This window comes from Hypanus sabinus, chromosome 3 (genome assembly GCF_030144855.1).
Source record: "Hypanus sabinus isolate sHypSab1 chromosome 3, sHypSab1.hap1, whole genome shotgun sequence".
NCBI lineage: Eukaryota > Metazoa > Chordata > Chondrichthyes > Myliobatiformes > Dasyatidae > Hypanus > Hypanus sabinus.
In genome coordinates this window covers 163310023-163337916 of record NC_082708.1, presented here as the reverse complement: position 1 = coordinate 163337916, position 27894 = coordinate 163310023, and the positions used below count along the sequence as shown (strand labels likewise).

The following is a 27894-nucleotide window of genomic DNA, read 5'->3' as shown; positions in this document are numbered from 1 at the left end:
GTCCGAGACCCCTTCACCAGGACTGGAAAAAAAAGATGAGGCGTCAGAGTAAGAAAGTGGAGGAATGGTAGGAAGAAACACAAGGTGATAAGCGAAACTTGGATGAGGGCGGGCGGGGAGGGGTGAAGAACAGAGATGGAAAGTTGATTAGTGAAAGAGATACAGGGCTGGAGAAGGGGAAATCTGATAGGAGAGGAGAGAAGGATATGGAAGAGGAACATCAGAGTGAGGTGAAAGGCAAGTAAGGAGATAAGAAGTTAATGGGAATGGGAAATGGTGAAGGGGGTGGGGGGGCATTACCAGAAGTTTGAGAAGTTGATGCTCATGCCATCAGGTTGGAGGCTACCCAGACAGAATATAAGGCATTGCTCCTCCACCTGAGTGTGGCCTCATCATGACAGTAGAGGAGGCCATGGACTGACAGGTTGGAATGGGAATGAAAGGTGGAATTAAAATGGGTGGCCTGCTTTTTCTGGTGGTTGAAGTGTAGGTACTCAAGGAAGCAGTCCCTCAATCTGCGTCCAGTCTCCCCAACATACTGGAGGCCACTCTGTGAAGACCACAACAGACTCGCAGATGAAATGTTGCCTCAACTGGAAGGACTGTTTGGGGCCCTGAATGGTGAGTGAGGAGGTGTAGGGTGGTGCAAACCAGATGGGTTTTCAAAAGGGTAATATTTTTGTGGCAATTTAAAATTTCCAAATTATTAACTGAATTCCATTGTTACTGTATTAAGATTTGCAGTCTGATCTTGAGAATTGGCATGTCACCAAAGACTCTAGCAAATGTCTACAGGTGTACAATGGAAAGCGTCCGACTGGTTTTATCATCAGGATTGGAAAACACTGCAGAGGATTATAGATTCAGAAAGCTCCTTCATGGACATGCCTCCCCAGCATCTACAGCAAAGGTTCCCAACCTTTTTTCAAGCTTTGGACCTCTACCATTAACTGAGCACTCCATGGACCCAAGGTTGAGAACCCCTGATCGAGGGCATCTTCAAAAAGTGGTGCTTCAAGAACACAGCATCCATCTTTGGAGACCCTCACCATCAGAGTCATAGAGAGGTACAGCATAGAAACTGGCCCTTTGGCCCATCTAGTCCATGCCAAAACCATTTAAACTGCCTACTTCCATTGTCCTACACTGGGACATCAGAGCCCTCTATATCCCTAGTGTCCACACATCTCTTAAACATTGAACATAAGCTGGCATATGTCACTAGTGCTGGGAGCTCATTCCACACTCTCATGACCCTCTGAGTGAAGAAGATTCCCCTCATCTTCCCCCTAAACTTCTCACCTTTCACCTTTAAGCATGATCTCTGGATGTAGTTCCGCCCAACCTCAGTGGAAAAAGCCTGCTTGCATTTACCCCATCTATACCCTTAATAATTTTGTACACCACCATGAAATCTCCTCTCAATCTTCTGTGTTTTACAGAACACAGTCCTAACATATTCAATTTTTCCTTATAACTCAGGGCCTCCAGACCTGGGAACATCTTTATAAATTTGCTGTGCACTCTTTCAATCTTGTTTACTTCTTTCTGGTAGGTAGCTGACCAAAACTGCACACAAATTAGGCCTCACCAATGCCTTATGCAACTTCAATATATTTCCTGTACTCAATACTTTGATTTATGAAGGCCAATTTGAAGCTATTGTTATGACCCTATCTATCTGTGAAGCCACTTCTGGTGAATTATGTACCTGTATTCCCAGATCCCTTTGTTCTACCACATTCGTCAGTGCCCTACCGTTCACTGTGTAAGACCTACCCTGATTGGTCCTACCGAAGTGCAAAACCTCACACCAGTCTGTATTGAATTCCATCTGCCATTTCTCAGCCCGTTTTTCCAGCTGATTCAGATCCCTATGCAAGCCATGATAGCCTGTCAACTACACCCCAATCTTGGTGTCATCCACAAATTTGCTGAACCAGTTGATATAGAGGACCCAGCGCCGATCCCTGTGGCACTCCATAGTCATAGGCCTCCAGTCAGAGAGGCAACCCTCTTCTACCACTCTCTGGCTTCTCCCACAAAGCCGATGTCTAATCCATTTTACAACAATGCCAAGCGACTGAGCCTCCCAGGTGCGATCTTGTCAAATGTCCATGTAGGGGAGAGAGGAGGTACAGGAGCCTGAAGACCACCCCCCACCCCCACCACTCAGTAACTTAAGGAGCAGCTTCTTCCCTTCTGCCATCACATTTCCGACCGGCCCGTGAACTTTACGTCACTATTTGTCCTCTTTTTGCACCACTTGTTTGTCATACATTTTTATTGTAACTTATAGTAACTTTTATATATTACTGTGCAAAACAAATTTCGTAACATATGTCAGTGATCATAAACCTGATTCTGATTCAGAAATTCTATAAGATCAAGACCAAATGGGGACTATTGGGTGTCTTTTTTTTAATCAGTTTTAAATTATAAACCCAAATTATAGTGCATTTTTTTTCTCCAGTCCTGCTGAAGGGTCTCGGCCCAAAAGGTCAACTGTACTCTTTTCCATAGATGCTGCCTGGCCTGCTGAGTTCCTCCAGCATTTTGAGCATAACTTGGATATCCAGCATCTGCAGATTTTCTCTTGTTTGTTACAGTGCATTTATTATCAACTTACTCCTAGCTTTCACTCTTAAGCTGGACTCTGTAACCATAAAAGCAGATAACAAATTGCTAATGAGGACACTCAGGAAGGCACAATTGAGAGGATGTTGTAACAGCCTTGGTTATTCTTGATGCACCATCAATAACTCTGAGACGTGAGGCGAGATATAGGCTTTTATTGACTGGAAGAAAGAACAAGCAGCAATTGACCACCATACTACATCCTGGAGACTGAGGGCAGGGCTCAAGCCTCAATCACCTTTATACCGGGGTCTGTGGGAGGAACCACAGGAGCAGTCAGCGGGGGGGGCGTGTTCAGACAGGTATATGTAGTTCACCACAATTCTAGAATACAATTATAGCAGATCCTGCCTCTGAGTAGCAGTTTCTTCACTACTGCGTTCCCGCGCAGGTCAAAGGGGGGAAGAACGCAGGACTGAACGTGCTGTATTTAAATATGCAAAGCATTTGGAATAAGGTGGACAAACTCATAGCGTAATTAGAGATTGGTCAGTATGACATTGTGGGCATCATTGAGTTGTGGCTTAACATCGTTGGGAGCTTAACATCAAAGGATATACTTCGTATTGAAAGGACAGGCAGAAAGGCATAGACAGTGACATCTTTAAAAAGAGGATCAGAGAATGTTTAATCTTTGTGGTGGAGTTAAGAAACTGCAAGGGTAAAAAACCATTATGGAAATCATATATAGCCCTCCAAATAGTAGCCAAGATGTAGGGTTGAGATTGCAAAGGGAGCTGGAAAAGGCATGTAATAAGGGTAATGACACATTTGTAATGGGGTACTTCAATATGCAAGGGGATTGGGTAAAATCAGGTTGGTGCCAGATCACAAGAGGGGGACTTTGTTGAATGCCTACGAGATAGCTTTATAGTGCTTGAACCTACTCAGGGAAAGGCTATTTTAGATTAGGTGTTGTGTAATAACCCAGATCTTGTGAGGGAGCTTAATATAAGGAACGCTTAGGAAGCAGTGATCATAATTCGATTGAATTCATACTGCAGTTTGAGAGGGAGAAGCATAACTCACATGTATCAGTATCACAGTGGAATAAAGGGAGTTACAGAGGCAAGAGAGAGGAGCTTGCCCAGGTGGACTGGAGGATGATACCTGGCAGTGATGACAGCAGAGCTGGGACGACTGACGTTTCTGGGAATAGTTCACAAGGCTCATGATAGATATGTCCCACAGAGGAACAAGTTCTCAAATAGTCAGGGTAGGTAACCGTGGCTGACAAACGAAGTTAAGGACTACATAAAAACCAAGGAAAGGTCATATAAGGTTGCAAAAGTGAGTGGGAAGTTGGATGATTGGGAAGCTTTTAAAATCCAACAAAAGAGAACTAAAAAAGCTGTAAGAAGGGAAAAGATGAAATATGAGGGCAAACTAGCCAATATTATAAAGCAGGATACCAAAGTTTTTTCAGTTATATAAAGAGTAAAAGGGAGGTAAGAGTGGATCCTGGACCAATGGAAAATGATGCTAGTGAGGTAATAATGGGGAACAAAGAAATGGCAGATGAACTTTAATGGGTACTTTGCATCTGTCTTGACTGTGGAAGACACTAGCAGTGTGCCAGAGGTCTGTGAGTATTATTACTGTTACAAAGGAAAAAGTGCTAGGCAAACTCAAAAGTCTTAAGGTGGTTAAGTCACCTGGACCAGACCTGAGAGAGATTACTGAAGAGATAATGGATGCAGTGATCATGATCTTTCAAGAATCACTTGATTCTGGCCTGGCCCCAGATGACTGGAAGATTGCAAATGTCACTCCACTCCTTAAGGGAAAGGAAATTACAGGCTTAACCTCGGTGGTTGGGAAAGTGTTGGAGTCTGTTATCAAGGAAGAGGTTTCAATGTACTCAGAGACTAATGGTAAACTAAGTCAAAATCAACTTGGTTTCTGTGAGGGGAAATCTTGCCTGATAATTCTGTTAAGAGTTCTTCGAGAAAGTAAGAGGCAGGGTGGACAAAGGAGAGGCAGTGGATGTCATTTACTTGGATTGTCAGAAGGCATTTGATAAGGTGCCAATCATGAGGCTGCTTAACAAGGTGAAATCCTATGGAAGATACTAGCATGGATAGAGGAATGGCTGACAGGCAGGAGGCAGGGAGTGGGAATAAAAGGGGCCTTTTCTGCTTGGCTGCCAGTGACTAGTGGTTTTCCTCAGGGGTCAGTATCAGGTCCACTACTTTTCACACTGTTTGTCAATGATTTGGATAATAGAATTGATGGCTTTGTGGCAAAGTTTGCAGATGATACAAGGATAGGTGGACAATTAGGTAGTGCTGAGGAAGCAATATGATTGCAGCAGGACTTAGACAAATTGGCAGAATGGGCAAAAAAGTGGCAGATGGAATACAGTGTTGGGAAATGTATGATAATGCATTTTGATAAAAAGAAAATAGTGCAGACTATTATCTAAATGGGGAGAAGGTTCAAACATCAGAAGTGCAGAGGGACTTGGGAGTCCTTGTGCAAGACTCCCAGTAGGTTAATTTACAGGTTGATTCTCTGGTAAAGAAAGCAAATGCAATGTTACCATTTATTTCAAGGAGAATAGAGTATAAAAACAAGGAGATAGTGTTGAAGCTTTATAAGACTCTAGTCAGGCCTCACTTCGAGTATTGTCAACAATTTTGGGCCCCATATCTCAGAAAGGGTGTGTTGTACTGAAGAGACTCCAGAGGAGGTTCACAAGGATGATTCTGGGAACGAAAGGGTTAACATATGAGGAGCATTTGACAGCTTTGGACCTGTACTCATTGGAATTTCAAAGAACGCAGTGAGTAGTGAACCTGTGGAATGCTCTGGCACAGATTGCGGTGGAGGCCAAGTCCATGGGTATATTTAAGGCAGAAGTTGATTGTTTCCTGATTGTCAGGGCATCAGTGGATATGATAGACAGCAGGTGTATCGGGTTGAGTGGGATCAGCCATGATGGAATGGCAGAGCAGACTCAATGGGCTGAATGGCCTAATTCTGCTCCTATGGTCTACCGAGTTCCCATATTTCCACCCCAGCAGCGAAAATGTATCATCCCTCCCACTGCTATTTCTTCAGAGCAGAGCTACTCACCGGGCAATAGTGCTGTTCAGGACACAGGTTACAGCTCTCCTGACCCATCTTTATCTGGTAATATCCATCTTGACACATTCTACAGAGCAGCTCATTTGGAGGCTTGTACATTCCTGCAAAACACAGAAACCAGTCATGTACAGGAATACATACAACCAAGATCAGATCTTTGCTCTCACACACACACCATTAGTTTTTATTTTCAAACCATACAAAAACACTCCCTTGCTCAGAAGCCTGCTATACTTCTACATAGGTACCAGGTCTGAGGTCTATTAAGACCATTTCAGCTCCAAAAGGAGTAATCCAGCTAGACATACTCCCTCAAATCCTTTTCCTTTCACTTAATTACTCAGCTGTTTTGAATTCCACTGCTTAATCTGCTGCGACTTCTACCTCAGGTTCTAAGCATGATCTAAAATAGCATCCATCACTATTAATACTTTTGCCAACCAAGTCTATTCTGTCTCCCTTAGTTCTTGGCCAGTCATCCATTGGGATCAACTTCTTTGTCTACACCTTTCATGTTGTTAAATACCTTCAGCAGGCCCATCACATCCTTCTAACCCCAGCTTCTCCAGGTTATGCACTATCCCTTGTCCCTCGAATTGTTCTAGTTAATCTCTAAGCCCTCTAGAACTTTCATTCTCCCTGTGTGTAACATACAGAACTGAATGTACTCATAGAACCATAGAACATTACAGCACAGGAAAAGGCCTTTTGGCCCTTCTTGGCAGTGCTGAACCATTTTTCTGCCTAGTCCCACTGACCTGCACCTGGACCATATCCCTCCAAACACCTCTCATCCATGTACCTGTCCAACATTTTCTTAAATGTTAAAAGTGAGCCCACATTTACCACTTCATCTGGCAGCTCATTCCACACTCCCACCACTGTCTGTGTGAAGAAGCCCCCCCCCCCAATGTTCCCTTTAAACTTTTCCCCCTTCACCCTTAACCCATGTCCTCTGTTTTTTTTTTCTCCCCTGGCCTCAGTGGAAAAAACCTGCTTGCATTCACTCTATGAATGCTGTTGAGGACTAATTTCTGACAGTTACCTTACTTTTAATCCTTTGGCTATGTCTAAACTAGGCATTTCATAAAGTTCATGACTATTGTACTGGTTCTCTCTGCTTCCATTTAGAGAGCCTAGATTCACTTACACTTCCCCAATCTGCCTTACTTCCATTGATTTATGCAAAGGTACTCCAAAAATCTCCATTCACAAATTAAACCAATAGTCATGTCATCTTTTGAAGGTTCATTGCCGCTTCTAGGGTAGAGCTCTGTCTGTTTCACAATGGGTCTTCAGAGAGCAGACCAGTGAGATGGTGGCTATAGATATCAAGTTGCTCCCTTGGCCTGCCAATTGGGCACCTTTAAGAAGGTAAAGAAATCAAGGGTAACACAGATTCACAGCTAACAGAGCCACTGCTCAGTTCCAGTCACCAGGGTTCAATTGTAACCTCTGCAGCCGTCTGTGCAGAGATTGCACGTTCTCCCTGTGGTGACATTCCTCCCGGTGCTCTAGGCTCTCCCACTACCCCCCCCCATCTCAAAGTCGGTGACGTTAATAGTTTCGTATGTTAACTGGCAGCGACACATTGCTCATGTGCAAGTGAATGATTGAATCTGGGATAGTTACAGGTATGTGATTAATTGCATTCAGTGTCAGCAAGGCCAAGGAATTGATTGTGCACTTCAGGATGGGGAAGTTGGGAGAACACATCTCGGTCCTCATCAAGAGATCAGTGGTGGAAGTAGTGAGCAGCTTCAAGTTCCTGGGCATCAACATCTCAGAGGATCTATCCTGGGCCCAACATATTGATGCGATTATAAGACCATAAGACAAAGGAGCAGAAGTCAGCCATTCGGCCCATCGAGTCTGCTCCGCCATTTCATCATGAGCTGATCCAATCTCTCCCTTAGTCCCATTCCCCCGCCTTCTCACCATAACCTTCGATGCCCTGGCTACTCAGATACCTTTCAGTCTCTGCCTTAAATACACCCAATGACTTGGCCTCCACTGCCACCCGTAGCAACAAATTCCACAGATTCACCACCCTCTGGCTAAAAAAATTTCTTCGCCTCTCTGTTCTGAATGGGCGCCCCTCAATCCTTAAGTCATGCCCTCTCCTCAGAAAAGCAGCATCCATTATTTAGGACCCCTATCACACAGGACATGCCCTCTTCTCATTGCTACCATCAAAGGGGAGGTACAGGAGCCTGAAGACACACACTCAACATTTCCGGACCAGCTTCTTCCCCTCTGCCATGAGATTTCTGAATGAACAATGAACCCCCATAAACATAGAAACATAGAAAACATACAGCACAACACAGACCCTTTGGCCCACACAGCTGTGCTGAACATGTTCCTACCTTAGAACTACCTAGGCTTTACTCACAGCCTTATATACTACGCCACTGTTTTTTTACCTCTCTTTTTGTCCTACTTAATTAATTACAAAATACTTACATACTATATGCCAGTGATATTAAACCTGATTCTGATTCTGACCGTGCTCTGCACTGTGCATCAGTAGAAACTTGCTAGAATCAGTGGTGAAATACCAAATCTCCTGAAACTCATAATGAAATATAGCCACTAGCATGCCACCTTCATAATCCAGAACATTGCCAGAAGGGCACTGTTATGATAATTGTGGGGGGTTTTAATATGCGAGTGGATGGGGAAAATCAGGTCGGCTCTGGATCTCGAGAGAGAATTTGTAGAATGTCTACGAGATGGCTTTTTAGAACAGCTCGTTGTTGAACCCACTTAGGGTTCACGGCATCACCTTTGGAACAAACAAGAGAAAATCTGCAGATGCTGGAAATCCGAGCAACACACACAAAATACTGGAGGAACTCAGCAGGCCAGGCAGCATCAGTGGAAAAGAGTACAGTCGACATTTCGGGCCGAAACCCTTCAGCAGGACCGGAGAGAGAAAAAGACTCCTCAAACTCCTGATGAAATATAGCCACTATAATTGTAATGCTTGTAATTGCATCAATACATTGACACCCAGGAACTTGAAACTGCTCACCCTTTGCACTGCTGATCCCTCAATGAGAACTGGTGAGTTGCATCACAGTCTGGTATACAGGTTCCAGTGCACAGGGTCAGAAGAGAATACAGATGGTTGTAGACTCAGCCAGCTCCACCACAGGCAAAAGCCTCCCCACCATCAGTGACATTTTCAAAAGCTGGTTCTTCAAGAACAGGTGGCAGCCCTCGCTCTCTGGGACATGCCCTCTTCTCATTACTACCATCAAGGAGGTGGCACAGCAGTTTGAAGACCCATACTCAGCATCCCAGCAAAGAGTTCTTCACTACTATCAGATATCCAAATGGTCCATGAACACTAATACAACTTATATTATTTTTTCTGTCTTGCACTGTACCGCTGATACAAAGCAACAAATTTCAGTGTCAGTGATAATAAACCTGATTGTGGCACATGAGGGTCAGAGTTGATGGACATCATTTCTATGCTGAATGAACAAACTTAAATTTTCTGGGAAATTTTCCTTTACAGCATTTTGAGGAAATGTATACCCCCCCCCCCCCCCACCCTGTGCTCCCCCCATGCCTCGATGGTTTAGGCAGTACCTGGTTGGCAGCCTGTACATTCGGTAGCTGCTGTTGACAGGGTTTCCTTCCCACCTGGGCACATCGTGCACTCAGTGCAGCGAGTTGTGCTGAAAAGCAAAAAGAAAATTTGCTTTTTAGAATAATACAGGGGCACCATTCAAACTGCATCAGGACCAGAGCCCTCCATACCCCCACTATCCATGTACCTGTCCAAACTTCTCTTAAACACTGAAATCGAGCTCAATTGTGCAGGCAGTTCATTCCACACTCTCACGACCTTCTGAGTAAAGAAATTTTCTCTCATGTTCCCCTTAAAATTTCTCACTTTTCACCCTTAACCCATGACCTCTGGTTATAATCCCACCCAAACTCAGTGGAAAAAAGCCTGCTTCCATTTACCCTATCTATGCCCCTCAATTTTGTATATCTCTATCACATCTCCTCTCAATCTTCTACATTCTAAGGAATACAGTCCTAACCAATTGAATCTTTCCCTGCAACTCAAGTCCTTCAGACCCGGCAACATCCTTGTAAATTTTCGCTGTACCCTTTCAACCCTATTTACATCTTCCCTGTAGGTAGGTGACCAAAACTGCTCACATCACTCCATGTTAGGCCTCACCAATGTTTTCTATAATTTCAACATGTTACGAATGTGCCACAACTCTGAGGGGCTGAAGGGTACAAAGTCGCCCCCTCCTTTTTGAGAATTGCAAGATCGCTATTAATTCAGGTCTGGGACCCAGGAAATGAGAGAGAATCCACAAGGTTTGGAATGTGTCCTGGCCTCAGTGAAACAAAACCATTGATAACGGCTATTGTCTCTTGGAGACGGAATTGTGTATTGAGTACTGTACTATTCATTGAAGCCCCTCAGGGGACGACAAGAGTGGTCTGGTTGAGGGATTGCATCATCCCAACCTGATTGACGTCTGAGACCCCGTGACTAAGGATAAAAGAGGGTCTGGGGAACAACCCCTTTAGACGCACCGGGAGAAACACTGGAAATCCAGTGACAGCGTTTTATAGCAAAAGCCGGTGGGGGCTCGTGTGCGTCCTCCCTTGCCTGGGATTGGCGGGCTCATCACGGAAGAACAGCTTAGCTAAAGGAGAGGCCATAAGTGAACGGCCACACTAACGAGACTCCGACGGATCGAAATCATAAAAGGAATCAGCAAGTTTTTCTCCAAATCTCTCTCTCTCTCTCCAACCATTGCAAACCCAGCGGTCCACAAAGGCTGCAGCCTGCATGAACTGACTTTTATATTTCCATCGGACAATACATTATCCCCTAGACAACGATAGAGCTTATTTCTTATTATTATTATACCCGCACTTTTAGATTTAGTATTGACGAAGTATATTATCTGTATATCTGCATTGACATTATTTTTGTGTATTTTTACTAATAAATACTGTTAAAAATAGTATCATCAGACTTCAACGGACCTCTCTATCTTTGCTGGTAAGTGACCCAGTTACGGGGTTCGTAACAAACATAACATCCCAACTCCTGTACTCAATACTTTGATTTATAAAGGCCAATGTGCAAAATGCTTTCTTTACTCCCCTACCTATCTGTGAGGCCACCTTCAGCAACTGATGGATCTGTATCCCCAGATCCCTTTGTTCTACCCCACTCCTCAGTGCCCTACCGTTTGCTGTGTAAGACCGACCTTGTGTGGTCCTTCTGAAGTGTAACACCTCGCACTTGCCTGCCTTAAATCCCATCTACCCCATTTCATCCTGTTTTTGCCAGTTGATGCAGATCCCCAGCCATCAGACTCCTCAATACCCAGAGTCTAGACTGACATCTACATCATTTATTATATTGAAATTTTGTACTGTACTGTGCCTATTGTCTTGTTTATTAATTATTTATTAATTATTGTACTGCCCTGCACTGTTTTGTGCACTTTATGTAGTCCTGTGCAGGTCTGTAGTCTAGTGTAGTTTTACATAGTCTAGCATAGCTTTGAGTTGTCTCACATAGTCTAGTGTAGTTTTGTGTTGTTTCATGTAGCACCAGGGTCCTGGAGGAACATTGTTTCATTTTTACTGTGTACTGTACCAGCAGTTTATGATTGAAATGACTTGACTTGACTTGACTTAATCCCACTGCAAGCCATGATAGCCTTCCTGACTGTCTACTACACCTCCAATCTTGGGGTCATCCACAAATTTGCTGATCCAGTTGACCACATGATCATTAGACATAATCCAGCTACAATGAAATAATGGGGAAGTATGTCCTGTGGAGAAATGGCCCCATTTTGATGTCGAGGGTAAAACCTCATTGCTGTAGTTTTTATTACATTAGCTTCCCTCACAGTAAGTAAAGGGGATCGAAAAGCAAGTTTCAATTCCAGTCAAAAAATCCAAGTGAGAAAGGTTTTCAGGAGATATTGGATTCTGATGTAAAGAAAGGCCAAATGCTCAAGCAGGGTGGGAAACAGTGGCTGAACAAACATCCGCAGGACAGCTAACAGCATGAGATCTGAAAGCAAAATCAAGGCACTGGTGACTGGAACTAGGGCCAGTGGCAGGGAGGTGTTCTGTTTTATGAGAGCTCACAGGTTCTGGCATAACCAAGCATTGCAGAATTAGGGCTGGGATAACAGTTTTTGAGCACTGGAGATATCAGCTCTCTGGAAGAAAGAGGGAACAGGAGAGTTGGATAGAAACAAAAACAAGTTTAAACACAAAAAGCAAAGTGCACAGCAAATTTCTCGCCTAGTTTTGCTTCTCCAAAGTTTAATTAGTTCAAATTTCCGTGTGCTCTGGCTTAGTAACTGTCCAACTTTTGCCCAACAAACAGATGCTACACCAGAGATCCAGCAGCATTATATCAAAGCTTAAGCTAAATTTATTATCAAAGTACGTATATGTCACCATAGAGTACTCTGAGATTCGTTTAACCCTTGTATTCTCAGCTACAGGTGATCATTAACAAAATACACACTGTGGAATGGCTGAATATTTATGCTTTTTCGCAAATGAACAGATTTCAGTTTACAGAGCTGGTTCACTTTGACAACTTTGTGGATCGGTTCTGTAGAGGTCCACACTGTCACTACTCACTTGCAAAACAACCCTCGAGCGCAAGACTGGCAGACACTTGCATTCATCTCAGAGAAGTAACCTAGGAATAAAGTGCAATTTTAGTGCATGTTGCTGTTAAACGTTGAGTGTTATTTTTCACCCAGAAATTCACTGGGGACCTGTTTTCCATACTGTCTTTAACTCACCAGGTGGAAAATGTGTTGGAACAACGTCCAACAGTTTTGACCCACCACCAAATCCCAAGCCAGCTCAATTACTACACACGTCTTACAATATATCAGAAGTTGAGAAGGGTGTTTTGCAATAAAAGGGAGATACTTTGCTTAAGTTGTACACAAGGTGAGGAAGTTAATTACTTTGCCAGAACGTCATGGACCAGAGGATCTGTTCCTATGCTGCACTGTTCTATGTTCTAACAAATCACTGGTTAGGAATCAACTGAAGAATGTGTCCAATTTGGCCACTTCACACAAGAATGTCAAGGGTTTAGAGGAGACTTAATAAACTACTAGTAGGGATGTGTCATTTTAATTATATAGAGAGATACCAGACAATCTGGACACACCTTCAGATAAGAACATCATGGAATGGGTGGTAGGAGGGTTCTTGAAACTGGAGTGAAACCATTACTCTGGAAGGACAGTCAGAAACCAAAAGACACACAGTTTTAAAGAAAACATAACAAAAAAAATACAAATAGAGGAATGCTTTGGGCAAAAATAAACTATAGATTATGCTTCTAGATCAACTTCCAAAATGGAAAATGGGAAAAAGCTGAAGAGCTGCTGACTTAGAACAGGGAATTGAGAATCATGCCTTTGATAGAGCTACTGGGGAAAACAGATTCCTTCACAGCCGCATGGCCCTATTTTAGATTGCAAATATATTGCACATCTATAGCAAACACATTGAAAGGAATGGCTTGACTGCAAACAGTGATTAATCACAGGCTGACAGATAGTACACGAAGAACCATTTATTTCCTTTCATGATCACCAGACCAGACCCTCCAGACAGCTTACATCCTTAAGTATCTCGAAACGCCATCACTACAGAAACAATGGAAAGTGCCACGTGGTAAATACTCAAAGCTTTGAAATAAATCTTTCAACCAAGAGAGTTTTCTTAATCTCTTTGGAATTTCATTTAACAGAAAAAAAATGTATACAAGTATCAGGTAGGAGGACTAAGTTACTGTTTAATTGGCTCAATGCCAAAGGAAAGGTACTGTGGTCATCTCTCAATCTTCTAAAGAAGGTGGGCAAGCTGGTCAGATCTCTTATATGACAGACCAGTCATCCTCTGGTGAATCTGCTTGGCACTCCAAATGGCAAGCATAACCTTTAGATAGAGACCGAAACTACACACAGTATTCCAGATGCACTCGTGTGAGCCCTTGTAGCAAGACATCAGTCCTCCTGTACTTAATTCTCTTGTAGCAAAGACCCTATATCTTCCTAAAGATCCTCTTCCCAACTATTCACTTCACATTAGTTTGTCAGTGGAAGGGGCGAGAAAAGGAATAAAACAGTAAAACCATGGTTACCCTGCCGTGCGGCTTTCTTCCACACCTGTCTTCTGCCCCTGGCCCCCACCCAACCACCCCCATCTCCTAGAGTCTTGCGCAAGGTTGTCAGACAGGTCTACCTGGGAGGCAGTCTCGGCAGATTTTTGAACCAGTTTCATTGGCATAGAGTCCAGGTTCACAGGATTGACATTCCGTGCTCCCTGTAGAACTAAAAAAGAAAATGCCAAATTACTGTACTGGGACACAATAGGTTTCTTTGCAAAACATGTTAAATGAATGTGCAATAGGAAATAGTGCACTGCTGAGGCATAATTCACATCCTACAGGTGGAACTGTCTAATCACACAACCCAAAACCTGCTTTGAAGGTATTTTTACTACGTTTAGTGGTTGATGCTTCAGCCATCCATAGAGGTAATATCTTCTTCTTTGGCTGTCCATCAATTTTTGATGATGACTGAGGCCTGGGCAAGGTTGTATGGAAGACCTGCAGTTGCCCATGCTGCAAGTCTCCCCTCTCCATGCCACCGGTTGTCCAAGGGAAGGGCATTAGGACCCATACAGCTTGGCACCAGTGTCATCGCAGAGCAAAGTGTGGTTAAGTGCCTTGCTCAAAGACACAACACGCTGCCTTAGCTAAGGCTCAGACTAGCGACCTTCAGATCACTAGGCCAAGCACCACACATAGAGGTGTATAGCTCTTCTTACAATAGGCTTCTTGATCACTGAACCAGAACAATGTGTGCAGCTTGTAATTTAACTTTCATATGTTTGCTTATAATCATCTATATGAGTGAAATAGTTCATGGAATTTTCAGTAACTGTATTTTTTCTTGAAGTTTCTCTGCAGCCTGCACGTACCACTGAACCCATTTCACATCACTAGGACGTCTCTCTGGGATGTCCTTTATCTCTCTAGTGAGTTAGCTTTTAGTATAAAATGACCAAAAGTCCTTTGTCCTTTTTCTTTTTGGTTCTCCTCCTTCAAATTTGGTTACTGTTTATTTTTATTGTTATGAACACCCAAAAAAAGGCTATAATTATAAGATTTGCATCTGATTTTTGACCTTGAAGAACGCCTGGATCAATTTCACCAGATCCAACAACAGGAAATGAGATATCACCTAATGTTAACATGCAAAGTCTGCAAGTAAATTGCCAATAATTCCCCGAACATGGAGTACTTAAGAGCTGCAAATATTTACTTCAAGTGAAAAAGGATCTAGTGCTGTCCTGGCCTATATGACAAATAAACTCTTATCAGGCTTCCAGCTGGGTACGAGTATTGATCGTAACCAGCATTTCAACGACCAACTTTGCCATCTTCATCAGGAATGATACAATGGCATGTCTAGTCTGGTGGTACATACCTCCATAATACATCCTCCTGATTGGATGAGGGCTAACCAATCAGGTTTCCGCTCTCCCACCTTGTTTACAGTTGAATTCCAGTTCTTATTTAGAGTGAGACCTTTATCGTTGAATTATTTATTTTACAAAGATGAAGCTCTCGTTCCAAGTAAGAACTGGAGTTCAGTTGTAAACATGGTGGGAGAGCGGAAACCTGATTGGATGAGAACTCAGAAGGGACGGATAACAGGGGTATAAATACCACCAGATGAGACATGCCCAGGCATCATCCCTGATGAAGATGGCAGCGTTTGTCATTGAAGCGTAGGTTATAATCGATGCCTGTACCTGGCTGGAAGACCGAGAAGAGTTTATTAATTTATGTCAACTGTTCTAAAACAGATGATAATGTGCTAGTCGTCAATCCATCATAGTAACTCAGTAATTCAGAGATAACTCAAAGATAACATCATAGTAACTCTTATCAGAGACACTGGCTAATCTGCTGAGTGTGTCCAGCATCTGCCTACCCATTCACGATGGGCAAAACAGCCTCTTTCTATATAAAAAAAAGAATTTAATACTTTCCATCTTATAATTAGGCACATTTTCCCTTTGCACTTCCATGCTCATCGATTAAGTTAACAATCCATCTCACTTCTATTTAGAAGCCATTCTGCCCCAGTATACAGAATTCAATACAAAAGCAATTTTTTTGGTTAATACGGATTGGGCTGAATTGTATTGTGTGGCAGAACAGTCTACACTTTCATTTTATGAAGTGTTTTTCCCCACTTTAGTTCTTGTGGGAGCAATCCTTCAAGCCACAAGAGAGGAACATTATGAAGGTGATGTTAATGGAGTAAAGCATGCCAAAGCCACATCAAGGACAAGAACAGGTGAGTAAAGTGCTGGCCAACAAAAGGATAGGAAACGTGACGAACAGAACAGCCAAAAACATGGAGCAAAAGAGAACCAAGAACCCAAGGCCAAAACTGGAGGGTCAGAAAGTGTAAGTGGATTTCAGAGCTGGAGGAAATTAAAAGTCAGGAGATTTAAGAAACAAGGAGAAATTTCAGGAGGTGGTAGGTGGAAAGAATCACAGACTGAAAAGCTTGAGCATATAAACATTAAGAAAGAGGATGTGCTGGAACTTTTGGAAAGCATCAAGTTGGATAAGTCACTGGGATCAGATCAGAAGTACCCCAGGCTACTGTGGGAGGAGAGGGAGGAGATTGCTGAGCCTCTGGTGATGATCTTTGCATCATCAATGGGGACAGGAGAGGTTCCAGAGAATTGGAGGGTTGTGGATGTTGTTCCCTTATTCAAGAAAGGGAGTTGAGATAGCCCAGGAAATTATAGACCAGTGAGTCTTACTTCAGTGGTTGGTAAGTTGATGGAAATGATCCTGAGAGGCAGGATTTATATTCATTTGGAGAGGCATAATATGATTAGGAATAGTCAGCATGGCTTTGTTAAAGGCAGGTCATGCCTTATTAGCCTGACTAGATTTTTTGAGGATGTGACTAAACACATTGATGAAGGTAGAGCAGTAGATGTAGTGTATATGGATTTCAGCAAGGCATTTGATAAAGTACCCCATGCAAGGTTTATTAAGAAAGTAAGGAGGCATGGGATCCAAGGGGACATTGCCTTGTGGATCGAGAACTGGCTTGCCCACCGAAGGCAAGGAGTGGTTGTAGACGGGTCATATTCTACATGGAGGCCGGTGACCAGTGGTGTGCCTCAGGGATCTGTTCTGGGACCCCTTCTCTTCATGATTTTTATGAATGACTTGGGTGAGGAAGTGGAGGGTTGGGTTAGTAAATTCACTGATGACACAAAGGTTGGGGGTGTCGTGGATAGTGTGGAGGGCTGTCAGAGGTTACAGCAGGACATCGATAGGATGCAAAACTGGGCTGAGAAGTGGCAGATGGAGTTCAACCAGATAGGCGTGAGGTGGTTCATTTTGGTAGGTTAAGTATGATGGCAGAATATAGCATTAATGGTAAGATTCTTGGCACTGTGGAGTATCAGAGGTATCTTGGGGTCCAAGTCCATAGGACACTCAAGGCTGCTGCACAGGTTGACTCTGTGGTTAAGAAGCCATATGGTGCATTTGCCTTCATTAACCGTGCATTTGAGTTTAAGAGCCGAGAGGTAATGTTACAGCTATATAGGACCCTGGTCAGACCCCACTTGGAGTACTGTGCTCAGTTCTGGTCACCTCACTACAGGAAGGATGTGGAAACCATGAAAAGGGTGCAGGGGAGATTTACAAGGATGTTGCCTGGATTGGGGAGTATGCCTTGGGGATATTATTTGGAGAGATTAGGTTGAGTGAACTTGGCCTTTTCTCCTTGGAGCATTGGAGTATGAGAGGTGAACTGATAGAGGTGTACAAGATGATGAGAGGCATTGATCGTGTGGATAGTCAGAGGCTTTTTCCCAGGGCTGAAATGGCTAACATGAGAGGGGACAGTTTTAATGTTCTTGGAAGTAGGTACAGAGGAGATGTCAGGGTTAAGTTATTTTTACTCAGAGAGTGGTGAGCATGTGGAATGCACTACCGGCAACGGTGGTGGAGGCAGATACAATAGGGTCTTTTAAGAGACTCCTGGATAGGTACATGGAGCTTAGAGAAATAGAGGGCTATGGGTAACCTTAGGTAATTTCTAAAGTAAGTACATGTTCGGCACAACTTTGTGGGCCGAAGGGCCTGTATTGAGCTGTGGGTTTTCTTTGTTTTCTATGTAACACCAGGAGGTGTTACAGATATGCTCGTACTAGGATGATGAACAATGTACTGGTCCCAATCACAGCACTGACAACACAAGATATAGAAGCAGAATTCAGCCATTCGGCCCATGAGTCTGCACTGCCATTCCATTATGGCTGATTTACTTTCCCTCTTAACACCTTCTCCCCACAACCTCTGACACACTTAACTAATCGAGAACCTATCAACCTCCACTTTAATAACCCAGCCTCCACATTGCCTTCACGGCAATGAATTCCATAGATTCACCACCCACTGGTTAAAGGAGTTCCTCTCCATCTCCATTCCAAAAGGACGCCCTTGTATTGCCCTCTTGTTCTAGACCCTCCCACTATTGGAAACATCCTCTCCACAACACTCAAAAAGTTCAAAGTAAGATTTATTATCAGAGTACATACACGTCATCACACACAACCCGGAGATTCTTTTTCTCTATCTAAGCCTTTCAATATTTGACATGTTTCAATGAGATTCCCCCTTAGTTCAGATTTAGAGAAGGTGGAAGACAGGAGGTGGCTGAACATGGGAGAATTAGAATGGTTATATCAGGAGAAAGAAAGCCTGAATTTTAAAGTTAGGCTAGCAAAGCTACCAGTGTGTTCAGTCAGTGTCTGGTCCAGACCCTGCTCTTCAATCTCAATGGGTGGACAGCACAGGACAAAGCTTTGAAGGGGCCTTTACTAATACTTACACTGAGCGAGCACCATCACCTTTCCTCCTGAGCATCCCCTGATTTTCTATGCACATCCCTAGTTACCAACAGCAGATGTGCTCGTGACCTATTACAAATAACGAAAATTCTTCACTTAACCTTACTGACTCCTAACAGTTCAACTTACTCTGACACAAAAATACACTTATTTAGCCTCAACTGCTATCTGGAAATTTAACCCCTTCTTTCAATTTCATCAGCCTTTGACTCATAAAGGTGGAACCTCCAAGTCTCAAATATTTTACTCAAGATGTCATGTTTTGGCCCAAGGGGAACAGAGTATGGCCAGAGCTAAGTAACCAAGCACACATGAAGCAGAGTTTTATTACTGAATCCAAGGGAGCCCACTTTGTTTAGCTGTTGGTATTTCCCACTTCCCTGTACTTACTTTGTGTAGGTACCTTTTGAGCAAGGCAGGCATGCGTCATGTCCAGCTTGAGGCTGGTAGTAACCTTGAGGGCACATCAGACAATTCTCTGGAGCAAGACAGGATCCACCTGGGCAGCAGGAGCAGTTTAAGATTGCTTGAAATAGGAGGGGAAGTAAAAACAATGTTATGTTTTGTAACTCCAAAACATAAAAACTAATTGAAAGGAAAACAAGGAAGCTGGGAGATAACTCAGGCATGTTGGTTTTCACTTTAAGCGAAACATACACATATAACATGGTGGCGTGATGATGTATGCTATTTACATACTTTTACATATAACCTGAAATGACTTAAACAAATATGAATCAAATAGATTTACAATATTACTCAAATATTACTGAAATATTAAATACACAACACTCATTTCTGCTTAACCATAAACACCAACTCAATATAGGATGCATCTCAACGATATACACAGTATAAAGTATAATGCTACTATTATGTAGACTCTCACAACATAGCAAATTTTAAGTTGTTCCACTCAGGCCTGAAGATTTAATCACTGTGGAGGATTTCTTACTCCTGTGGGATAATGTCTTTTTTGACCAGGGAGGTCACTCTGCTTGGCAGGTGAGGCTTATGTCTGTGAAACAATCCGAGTTTGGGGGCCTCCTCTAGGGTGGTTGTTGGAGTTGACTGAGGCTGCAGGAAGTGGTTCTGACAGCTTTGGACACCCCTTTTTTCCTGGATGTGTTGGCATCCTGAACAGTGCAAGACAAGCTTCAGCGGATGATGTGGATCACAATGTGTGAGTACAGTGTCTGACATCACCATTTCCTGTACCTTTTCGAAAGCCACTTCTGACATTGAATACAGTTTGGTGAGGGTGGGGGAGGTTGAAATGACCTAGCAGACGAAAGTCACAGTAGTCAGACCTTTGGTATTGAGTCTGGCTCTGTGACTCAGAAGGGAAGGAGGGAGAAGAGGTGAACTGTGGTAGTAGGGGATTCTTTAGTTAGGGGAACAGAAAGGAGGTTTAGTGGATGAGAATGAGATTCCCGGGATGGTATATTGCCTCCCAGGTATTGGAGTCCGGGGCATTTCAAATCAGATCCTCAGCATTCTTAATGAGCAGCCAGAGGCCATAGTCCATGTAGGTACCAATGACAGAGGTAGAAAGTATGACAAGCTTCTGCAAATTTAATTCAGGGAGTTGGATGCTAAATTCAGGTACAGGACCTCCAAGGTTGTGATCTCAGAATTGCTATCTGCACCACATGCTAATGAGAATAGAACCGAGAAGATGATAACAGTTTAACACGTGGAGTTGGTGCTGGAGGGAGGACGTCAAATTTTTGGATGATCAAGCTCTCTTCCAGGGAAGGTGGGTCTATACAGAAGGGACAGTTTGCACCCAAACTGGAGGGGGATTAATATCCTAGTGGGATGGTTTGTTAGTGCTGCATGGGTGGGGTTGGAGGGGGATTTAAACTAGAGTTGCAGAGGGAATGGAACTAGTGACGGAACAGAAAGTGAAGAGGTTGTGGAGAAAGATGTTCTTAAGACCTCAAAGTCAGGAATCAAAAGGGTGAGCATAATGTGACTAATGTTCTGAGCTGCATATATTTCAATGCAAGAAGTATTGAAGGAAAGGCAGGTGAGGTCAGGGCATGGATCAACACATGGAGTTATGGTATTGTGGCCATTAGTGAGACTTGGGGCAGGACTATCATCTCATCATTCCCACAATTCTGATTGAGAAGTTGTAGAACATGGGCCACTGTACCTCCCTCTGTAATTGGATCCTCGACCTCCTAACTGGAAGACCACAGCCTGTGCGGATTGGTGATAACATATCCTCCTCACTGACGATCAACACTGGTGCACCTCAGCGGTGTGTGATTAGCCCACTGCTCTACTCTCTATACACATGACTGTGTGGCTAGGCATAGCTCAAACACCATCTATAAATTTGCTGACAATACAACCATTGTTGGTAGAATCTCAGCTGGTGATAAGTGGGTGTACAGGAGTGAGATATGCCAACTAGTGGAGTGGTGCCACAGCAACAACCTGGCACTCAACGTCAGTAAGATGAAAGAGCTGACTATGGACTTCAGGAAAGGTAAGACAAAGGAACATATACCAATCCTCGAAGAGGGATCAGAAGTTGAGAGAGTGAGCAGTTTCAAGTTCCTGGGTGTCAAGATCTCTGAGGATCTAACCTGATCCCAACATATTAATGTAGTCATAAAGAAGGCAAGACAGCAGCTATACTTTATTAGGAGTTTGAAGCTATTTGGCATGTCAACAAATACACTCAAAAACTTCTATAGTTGTACCGTGGAGAGCATTCTGACAGGCTGCATCACTGTCTGGTATGGAGGCGCTACTGCACAGGACCAAAAGAAGCTACAGAAGGTTGTAAATCTAGCCAGCACCAACTTGGGCACTAGCCTACAAAGTACCCAGGGCATCTTTAGGGAGCGATGTCTCAGAAAGGCAGCGTCCATTATTAAGGACCTCCAGCACCCAGGGCATATCCTTTTCTCATTGTTACCATCAGGTAGAAGATACAGAAGCCTGAAGGCACACACTCAGCGATTCAGAAACAGCTTCCTCCCCTCTGCCATTCATTCCTAAATGGACATTGAAGCTTTGGACACTACCTCACTTATTTTAATGTACAGTATTTCTGTTTCAGCACAATTTTTAATAATCTACTCAATATACATAGTTGATTTCCTTTTTTATTTATTATTATGTTTTATTTTTTTCTCTCTCTCTGCTAGATTATGTATTGCATTGAACGGCTGCTGCTAAGTTAACAAATTTCACATCACATGCCGGTGATAATAAACCTGATTCTGATATTCTGGGATTGCATTGTTTTAGATGTGACAGAGTGGGAGGGATTAAAGGGGGAGGAGTGGCTTTACAAATCAGGGAAAATGTCACAGCAGTGCTCAGTACAGGAACTCTCACACTAGATGGGATAGAGTTTGTCAAATGGGTTCAGGAAAGTTGCCTTAATCTCTACATAGAAGTCCCATCTAGAGTGAGTGTGACATTAGGTTTCTTATTAGAGAACGAGGCAGGGAAGGTAACAGGAGCTTATGTAGGGGAACACTTTGCATCCGGTGATCACAATGCCCTTCGTTTAAAAGTAAATATAGGTCTGGTCCGCAGGTTGAGATTCTATATTGGAGGAAGGCCAATTTTGATGGAGTCAGAAAGGATCTAACAAATATGGATTGGGAACAGGCTGTTTTCTGGCAAATGTATACTTGGTCAGTGGGAGGCCTTCAAAAATGAAATTTTTAAGAGTAGAAAACTTGTATGTGCCTGTCAGAATAAAAAGGTAAAGATAACAGGTTTAGGAAACTTTGGTTTTCAAAGATATTGAAGACCTGGATGAGAAGAAAAAGGTGTTTAGCAGGTAGGAACAAATTAGGTGTTTTTGGAGTGTAAAAAATGCAAGTGAACACATAGAAATGAGGAGGGCTAAAAGAAGGCATGAGGTTACTCTAGCAGACAAGGTGAAGGAAAATCCTAAGGGATTCTACAGATATGTTAAGAGCAAAAGGATAGCAAGAGACACAACTGGTCCTCTGGAAGATCAGAATGGGAATCTATACGTGGAGCCAAAAAGAGGGAGGAGATCTTAAGTGGATTTTTTTTGCATCCATATTTACTCAGAAGACTGACACAGAATCTATCAAAGTGAGGCAAAGTAGCAGTGAAGTCATGGACCCTATACAGATTACAGAGGAGGAGATGTTTGCTGTCTTGGGCAAATTAGGGCTGATAAATCCCCAGAGCCTAATGTGTTCCCTCAGATCCTGTGAAAGACAAGTGCAGAAATTTCAGGAGCCTAGCAGAGATGTGTAAAATCATACTTGGCAACTAGTGAGGTACCCAAGGATTGGACAATAACTAATGTTGTTCAGCTCTTTGAGAAAGGCTCCAAAAATAAACCGGGAAATTATAGGCCAGCAGTGGGAAAGTTACTGGAAGTTATTCTAAGGGACTGGATATAGGAGTATTTGGATAGACAGGGATTGATTAGGGATAGTTACCATTGCTTTATGTGCGATAAGTCGTGTCTAACCAATCCTATAGAGTTTTTTACGAAGTTACCAGGAAAGTTGATGAAGGGAAGTAAGGCAGTGGATTTTGTCTACATGGACTTTAGCAAAGCTTTTGACAAGGTCCCACATGGGAGGTTGGTCAAGGAGGTTCAGTCTCTTGGCATTCAGGATGAGGTAGTAAACTGGATGAGACATTGACTTCATGGGAGAAGTCAGAGAGTGGTAGTAGAGGGTTGCCTCTCTGACTCTGTGATTAGTAGAGTGCAGCACGGATTGGTGTTGGGTCCATTGTTGGTTCTCATCTATATCAATGGTCTGGATAAAAATGTGTTTAACTGGTTCAGTAAATCTGCAGATGACACCAAGATTGGGGGTGTAGCGGACAGCGAGGAAAACTATCGGAGCTTGCAGCGGGATCTGGACCAGCTGGAGAAAAATGGGCTGAAAAATGGTAGCTGAAATTTAATGCAGACAAGTGCAAGGTGTTGCACTTTGGTAGGACCAACCAGGGTAGGTCTTACCAGGTGAATGGAAGGGCATTGAGGAGTGTGGTAGAACAAAGGGATCTGGGAGTACAGGTCCATAATTCTTTGAACGTGGTATCACAGGTACATAGGGTCATAAAGAAAGCTTTTGGCCAATGTCTGAGTACAGGAGTTACAATGTTATACTGAAATTATATAAATTATATAAGACTTTGGTGAGATCTTGTTTGGAATATGGTGTGCAGTTTTGGTCACCTACCTACAGGAAAGGTGTAAATAAAGTTGAAAGGTACAGAGAAAATTTACAAGGATGTTGCAGGGTCTGGAGGACCTGAGTTATAAGCAAAGATTGAATAGGTTAGGACTTTATTCCTTGGAACGTAGAAGATTGAGGGAAGATTTGATAGAGGTTTACAAAATTATGTGGGGTAGAGATAGGGTAAATGCAAGCAGACATTTTCCTGAGGTTGGGTGGGACTACAACCAGGGGTCATGGGTAAAGATGAAAGGTAAAATGTTTAAGGGGAACATGAGGGTCAGGAAAGTGTGGAACAAGCTTCCAAGGCAAGTGGTGCATGCAAGCTCAATTTCAACATGTAAGAGAAGTTTGGATAGGTACATGGATAGTAGGGGTATGGAGGGCTATGGTCTTGATGCAGGTTAATGGGAGTAGGCAACTTAAATGGTTTTGGCATGGACTAGATGGGCCAAAGAGCCCATTTCTGTGCTGTATTTTTCTATAACTCTATGGCTACTCCATCCATTGCCATTTCTTCCCGTCTGCAGTAATGAGTTCAAAGCTGGAACACAGTTGCCAGGCTTGGCAGGAAACTGTTACAGTAATTGAGAGATCCTAAAATGACTGCAACCGTGACACATCCTTTGGTCTTGTGGCATCCACCACTGCTTGCATTTTAACTGCATACTTGTGTAACCATTGTGTGAAAAGATGTGACCACAGCAAGTGATGCTCAGTTTAAAGAATTCACACTTGTTACATCACGCTCCGCGCCCATAATCTTCTAATCTTTTTAACACTGTCTTGAAATTTTGGAGATGTTCCTTGTTATCCTGCTAACACTGAGTGCCTGGACAACCTTGCAGCACCAATGTGGCTTGTTGGTTGCTGTATCTCACTGTTATGAATGTCATTCCCATGAGAGTTACCTTTTGTACGGCTTGTCAAGCCTCATATCACAGCCAGCCTCCCATCGTCGCTGCATCCTCTGTAGTTTGCTTATCATCCCAACCACTCTACGGAGGACGCAATATCCACCACACCGCACACAGTTCTCTCTCAATTGGACAATAAAGACACTTATGCCAGAATCCTGTACATTGATTTCAGTTCAGCGTTCAATACCATCATCCCGCAGAGACTAGTGGAGAAACTGTCGCTGCTTGGCCTTAACACTGCCATGTGTCGCTGGATTCTGGATTTCTTGACAGAAAGACCACAGTCAGTCCGTGTTGGCAGGAACATCTCTGACTCCATCACACTGAGCACTGGATCCCCACAAGGCTGTGTGCTCAGCCCATTGCTGTTTACACTGCTAACACATGACTGTGCAGCCAGACTCAAGGGGAACCTGATCATTAAATTTCAGCAAAAATGATGAAACAATGTACAGGGAGGAGGTCAAACACCTAAAGGGCTGGTGCAGTGACAACAACTTGTTGCTTAACATCACCAAAACCAAGGAGATGATCATCGATTTCAGACGGTCTGAGCCTGAGCACACACCCCTCAGCATCTACGGCTCCACAGTGGAAAGAGTACCTTGGTGTGCAGATCTCGGACAATCTCATCTGGTTCAGGAATACCACTGGGATTGTGAAACGAGCCCAGCAGAGATTGCACTTTCTGAGGAAGCTTAAACAAGCAACACTCCCCACTAACATCTTAACTACATTCTACAGAGGCGTGGTTGAGAGTGTGCTGACCTTTTGCATCACAACCTGGTACTCCAGCTGCAGTGCTGCCGACAAAAAAGCCTTGCAGAGGGTGGTTAGGGGAGCAGAGAAGGTTATTGGGGTCTCCCTACCTTCTGTCCAAGACCTCTTTCAGAGTTGATGCCTCCAGAAGACACGGTACATTATTAAAGACCCCTCACACTCTCTCCATGAACTGTTTGTTCTTCTGCCATCAGGTAAACGTTACAGGAGCATCAAAACAAAAACCACAAGGCTACTAAACAGCTTCCTCCCACAGGCAGTCAGACTGCTGAATAGGTGTTCTACCTGACTCTGCTTTGGTCACTCTTAACTTGCACTGAACACTTACAACTTGATTTTAACTGACATGTGGCTGTTGTGTTTTACTATTTATTGTTGTGTTTACTATTTGTTGCGTTTGTTATGTTATGATTGCACTTGCCCCTGGGAAACGCTGTCTCATTCTGCCCTGCAGAGCTGATGTATGGTTGGAATGACAATAAAGTTTTTGAATCTTGAAACTTGAATATTTTCTCCAGTATAAGTTCTATCTGCAGGCTTCAGTTCAGTTTCCTCGAAAATCCATTCAAACTCATTATGGAATGACTAAATCAACTGAGTCAGTGTCCAATTCTATTTGCTGTTTATGTCTGGTGTAAGTCAAAAGTACTTGTCTATTGTTAGCTTTCACATTGTAAATCTCAAGGCTACTCAGTCCTGCATCACTCTCATCGTCAGAATTTTCATCAACAGCAAACAGATTAGTGCTCTTTTTGAACTGTAACTTGACTTTTCATCTTTTTCTCTTCCCTGTGCAGTCCATTTATTTTAGTCTACCCGACGTGCTCTTTGTATGGGTCCTACTTTCTTCCATTTTCTGCAAGTTTCACCTTTAAATCTGCACCGGTGTGGTGTATGTGAGCCCCTGTCACAATGGTAACACAATTTGTTCAGCCGGGTCAGTTTCTGTTTAGATGCTGCAATTTTATTCACGCTGACATTAATTCCTGACTGCAACTCAACTGCTTCTCTGTCTGCGGTTTCAATAGAAACAGCGATTCCAACTGCTCTTTTAAATGTGAGTTGTGCTTCAGCTAGAAGCTGTTTTTGAATGATCTCTTGTAAGATTCCACAAACTAAACAATCTCTCTGTGCATCTTAAGCCCATCATTCAACAGACAATGCTCAGACAATCTCTTCAATTCAGCCAGGTACACATAAAGGTTTCCCCTTCCATTTGATTCTGCTTATAGAACCTAAAGCATTCTGCAATGAATAGTAGCCTCCATTCTTAATGTCCTTGCATTACTTTCACGATATCAGGAAAGCTAATTTTGGCTGGTGTGTAGTCAAACTCCTAAGCAAACGGTGTGCTTTTCCATCCAATGTGCTCAGCAAAACTGGCGCTCGTTTCTCACTGGCTATTCCATTTGCTTCAAAGTATTGGCTCAATTAGCTCAGAATGCATTCCAGTTATCCGGAGTGTAATCAAATGTGTCAATCTTTCCAATGCAGCCAGCCATTTCTGCTTTCTTTATCAGCCAGTACTCATTGTTATAAACTTGTGAATTCTTCCATTTTCTGCCTTTTTTCTGAACATGACAATCTCTGTCATTCAAATAGCCTCGACTCCATTTTCCTGCTCAACTCAATTACCCTCAAAATCTGCAGTGAAAAAGTCCATCTCTCTCGGCCTTGAATAACTCATGGATCCAGCAAAAGCATTTTGGGCGATCCATCTTAATTAGCCGATCCTTATTTGTACATCCCCCTAACTCAAGATTCCCTCGTGTTGAAAATATCCTCTGAGCACCTACTGCATCAAACCTACCAAGAATGTTGCATTTCACAATGCAATCATCTCCCATTCTTGGAAACTCCAGTGTGCATGTGTCCCAACTTTTTAAGAAACAATCCCTTCATACCAGGAATCAACCTAGTAATCACTTTGGGATCTTAAAAGACGAGATCTACCTCCTGCAAAGGACGTGCAATAATCCTGTGGTGCAGAGTTAATCTGATTAATGCTCATCCTTTAGAACAGTATTTCTAATTGTTACTTAGTGTTAATACATTGCTGTTTGTTTGGAACTCATTGTGTAAAATGCAACTTTAAGCAACAATAACCCTCAACACTTTGTCATGGCCATGAATTACTTTGGGATGCCCCTAAAGGATATCAAATGCTTAAGTACAAGCTTCCTGTTGTTTCTCCAGTTGAGTATCTGACAAATAACAGCTGTGGGATCCTGGACTTCCACCTAGCA

At 43.0% G+C, this 27894-nt stretch overlaps 1 protein-coding gene across 3 annotated transcripts in view; it reads right to left on the bottom strand.

The window, feature by feature from the left end:
- Positions 1–27894, bottom strand: part of si:dkey-21a6.5 (multiple epidermal growth factor-like domains protein 6) — a 74043-nt gene that overhangs the window by 3805 nt on the left and 42344 nt on the right. For all 3 annotated transcript variants that reach the window (XM_059965560.1, XM_059965559.1, XM_059965558.1), the window contains 5 exons: positions 19132–19267; positions 14023–14111; positions 12394–12454; positions 9331–9419; positions 5716–5828 (listed from right to left, as the gene is read on the bottom strand). In XM_059965560.1, the coding sequence (XP_059821543.1) occupies positions 5716–5828; positions 9331–9419; positions 12394–12454; positions 14023–14111; positions 19132–19267 (488 nt within the window). The remainder of the gene's footprint in view (positions 1–5715; positions 5829–9330; positions 9420–12393; positions 12455–14022; positions 14112–19131; positions 19268–27894) is intronic.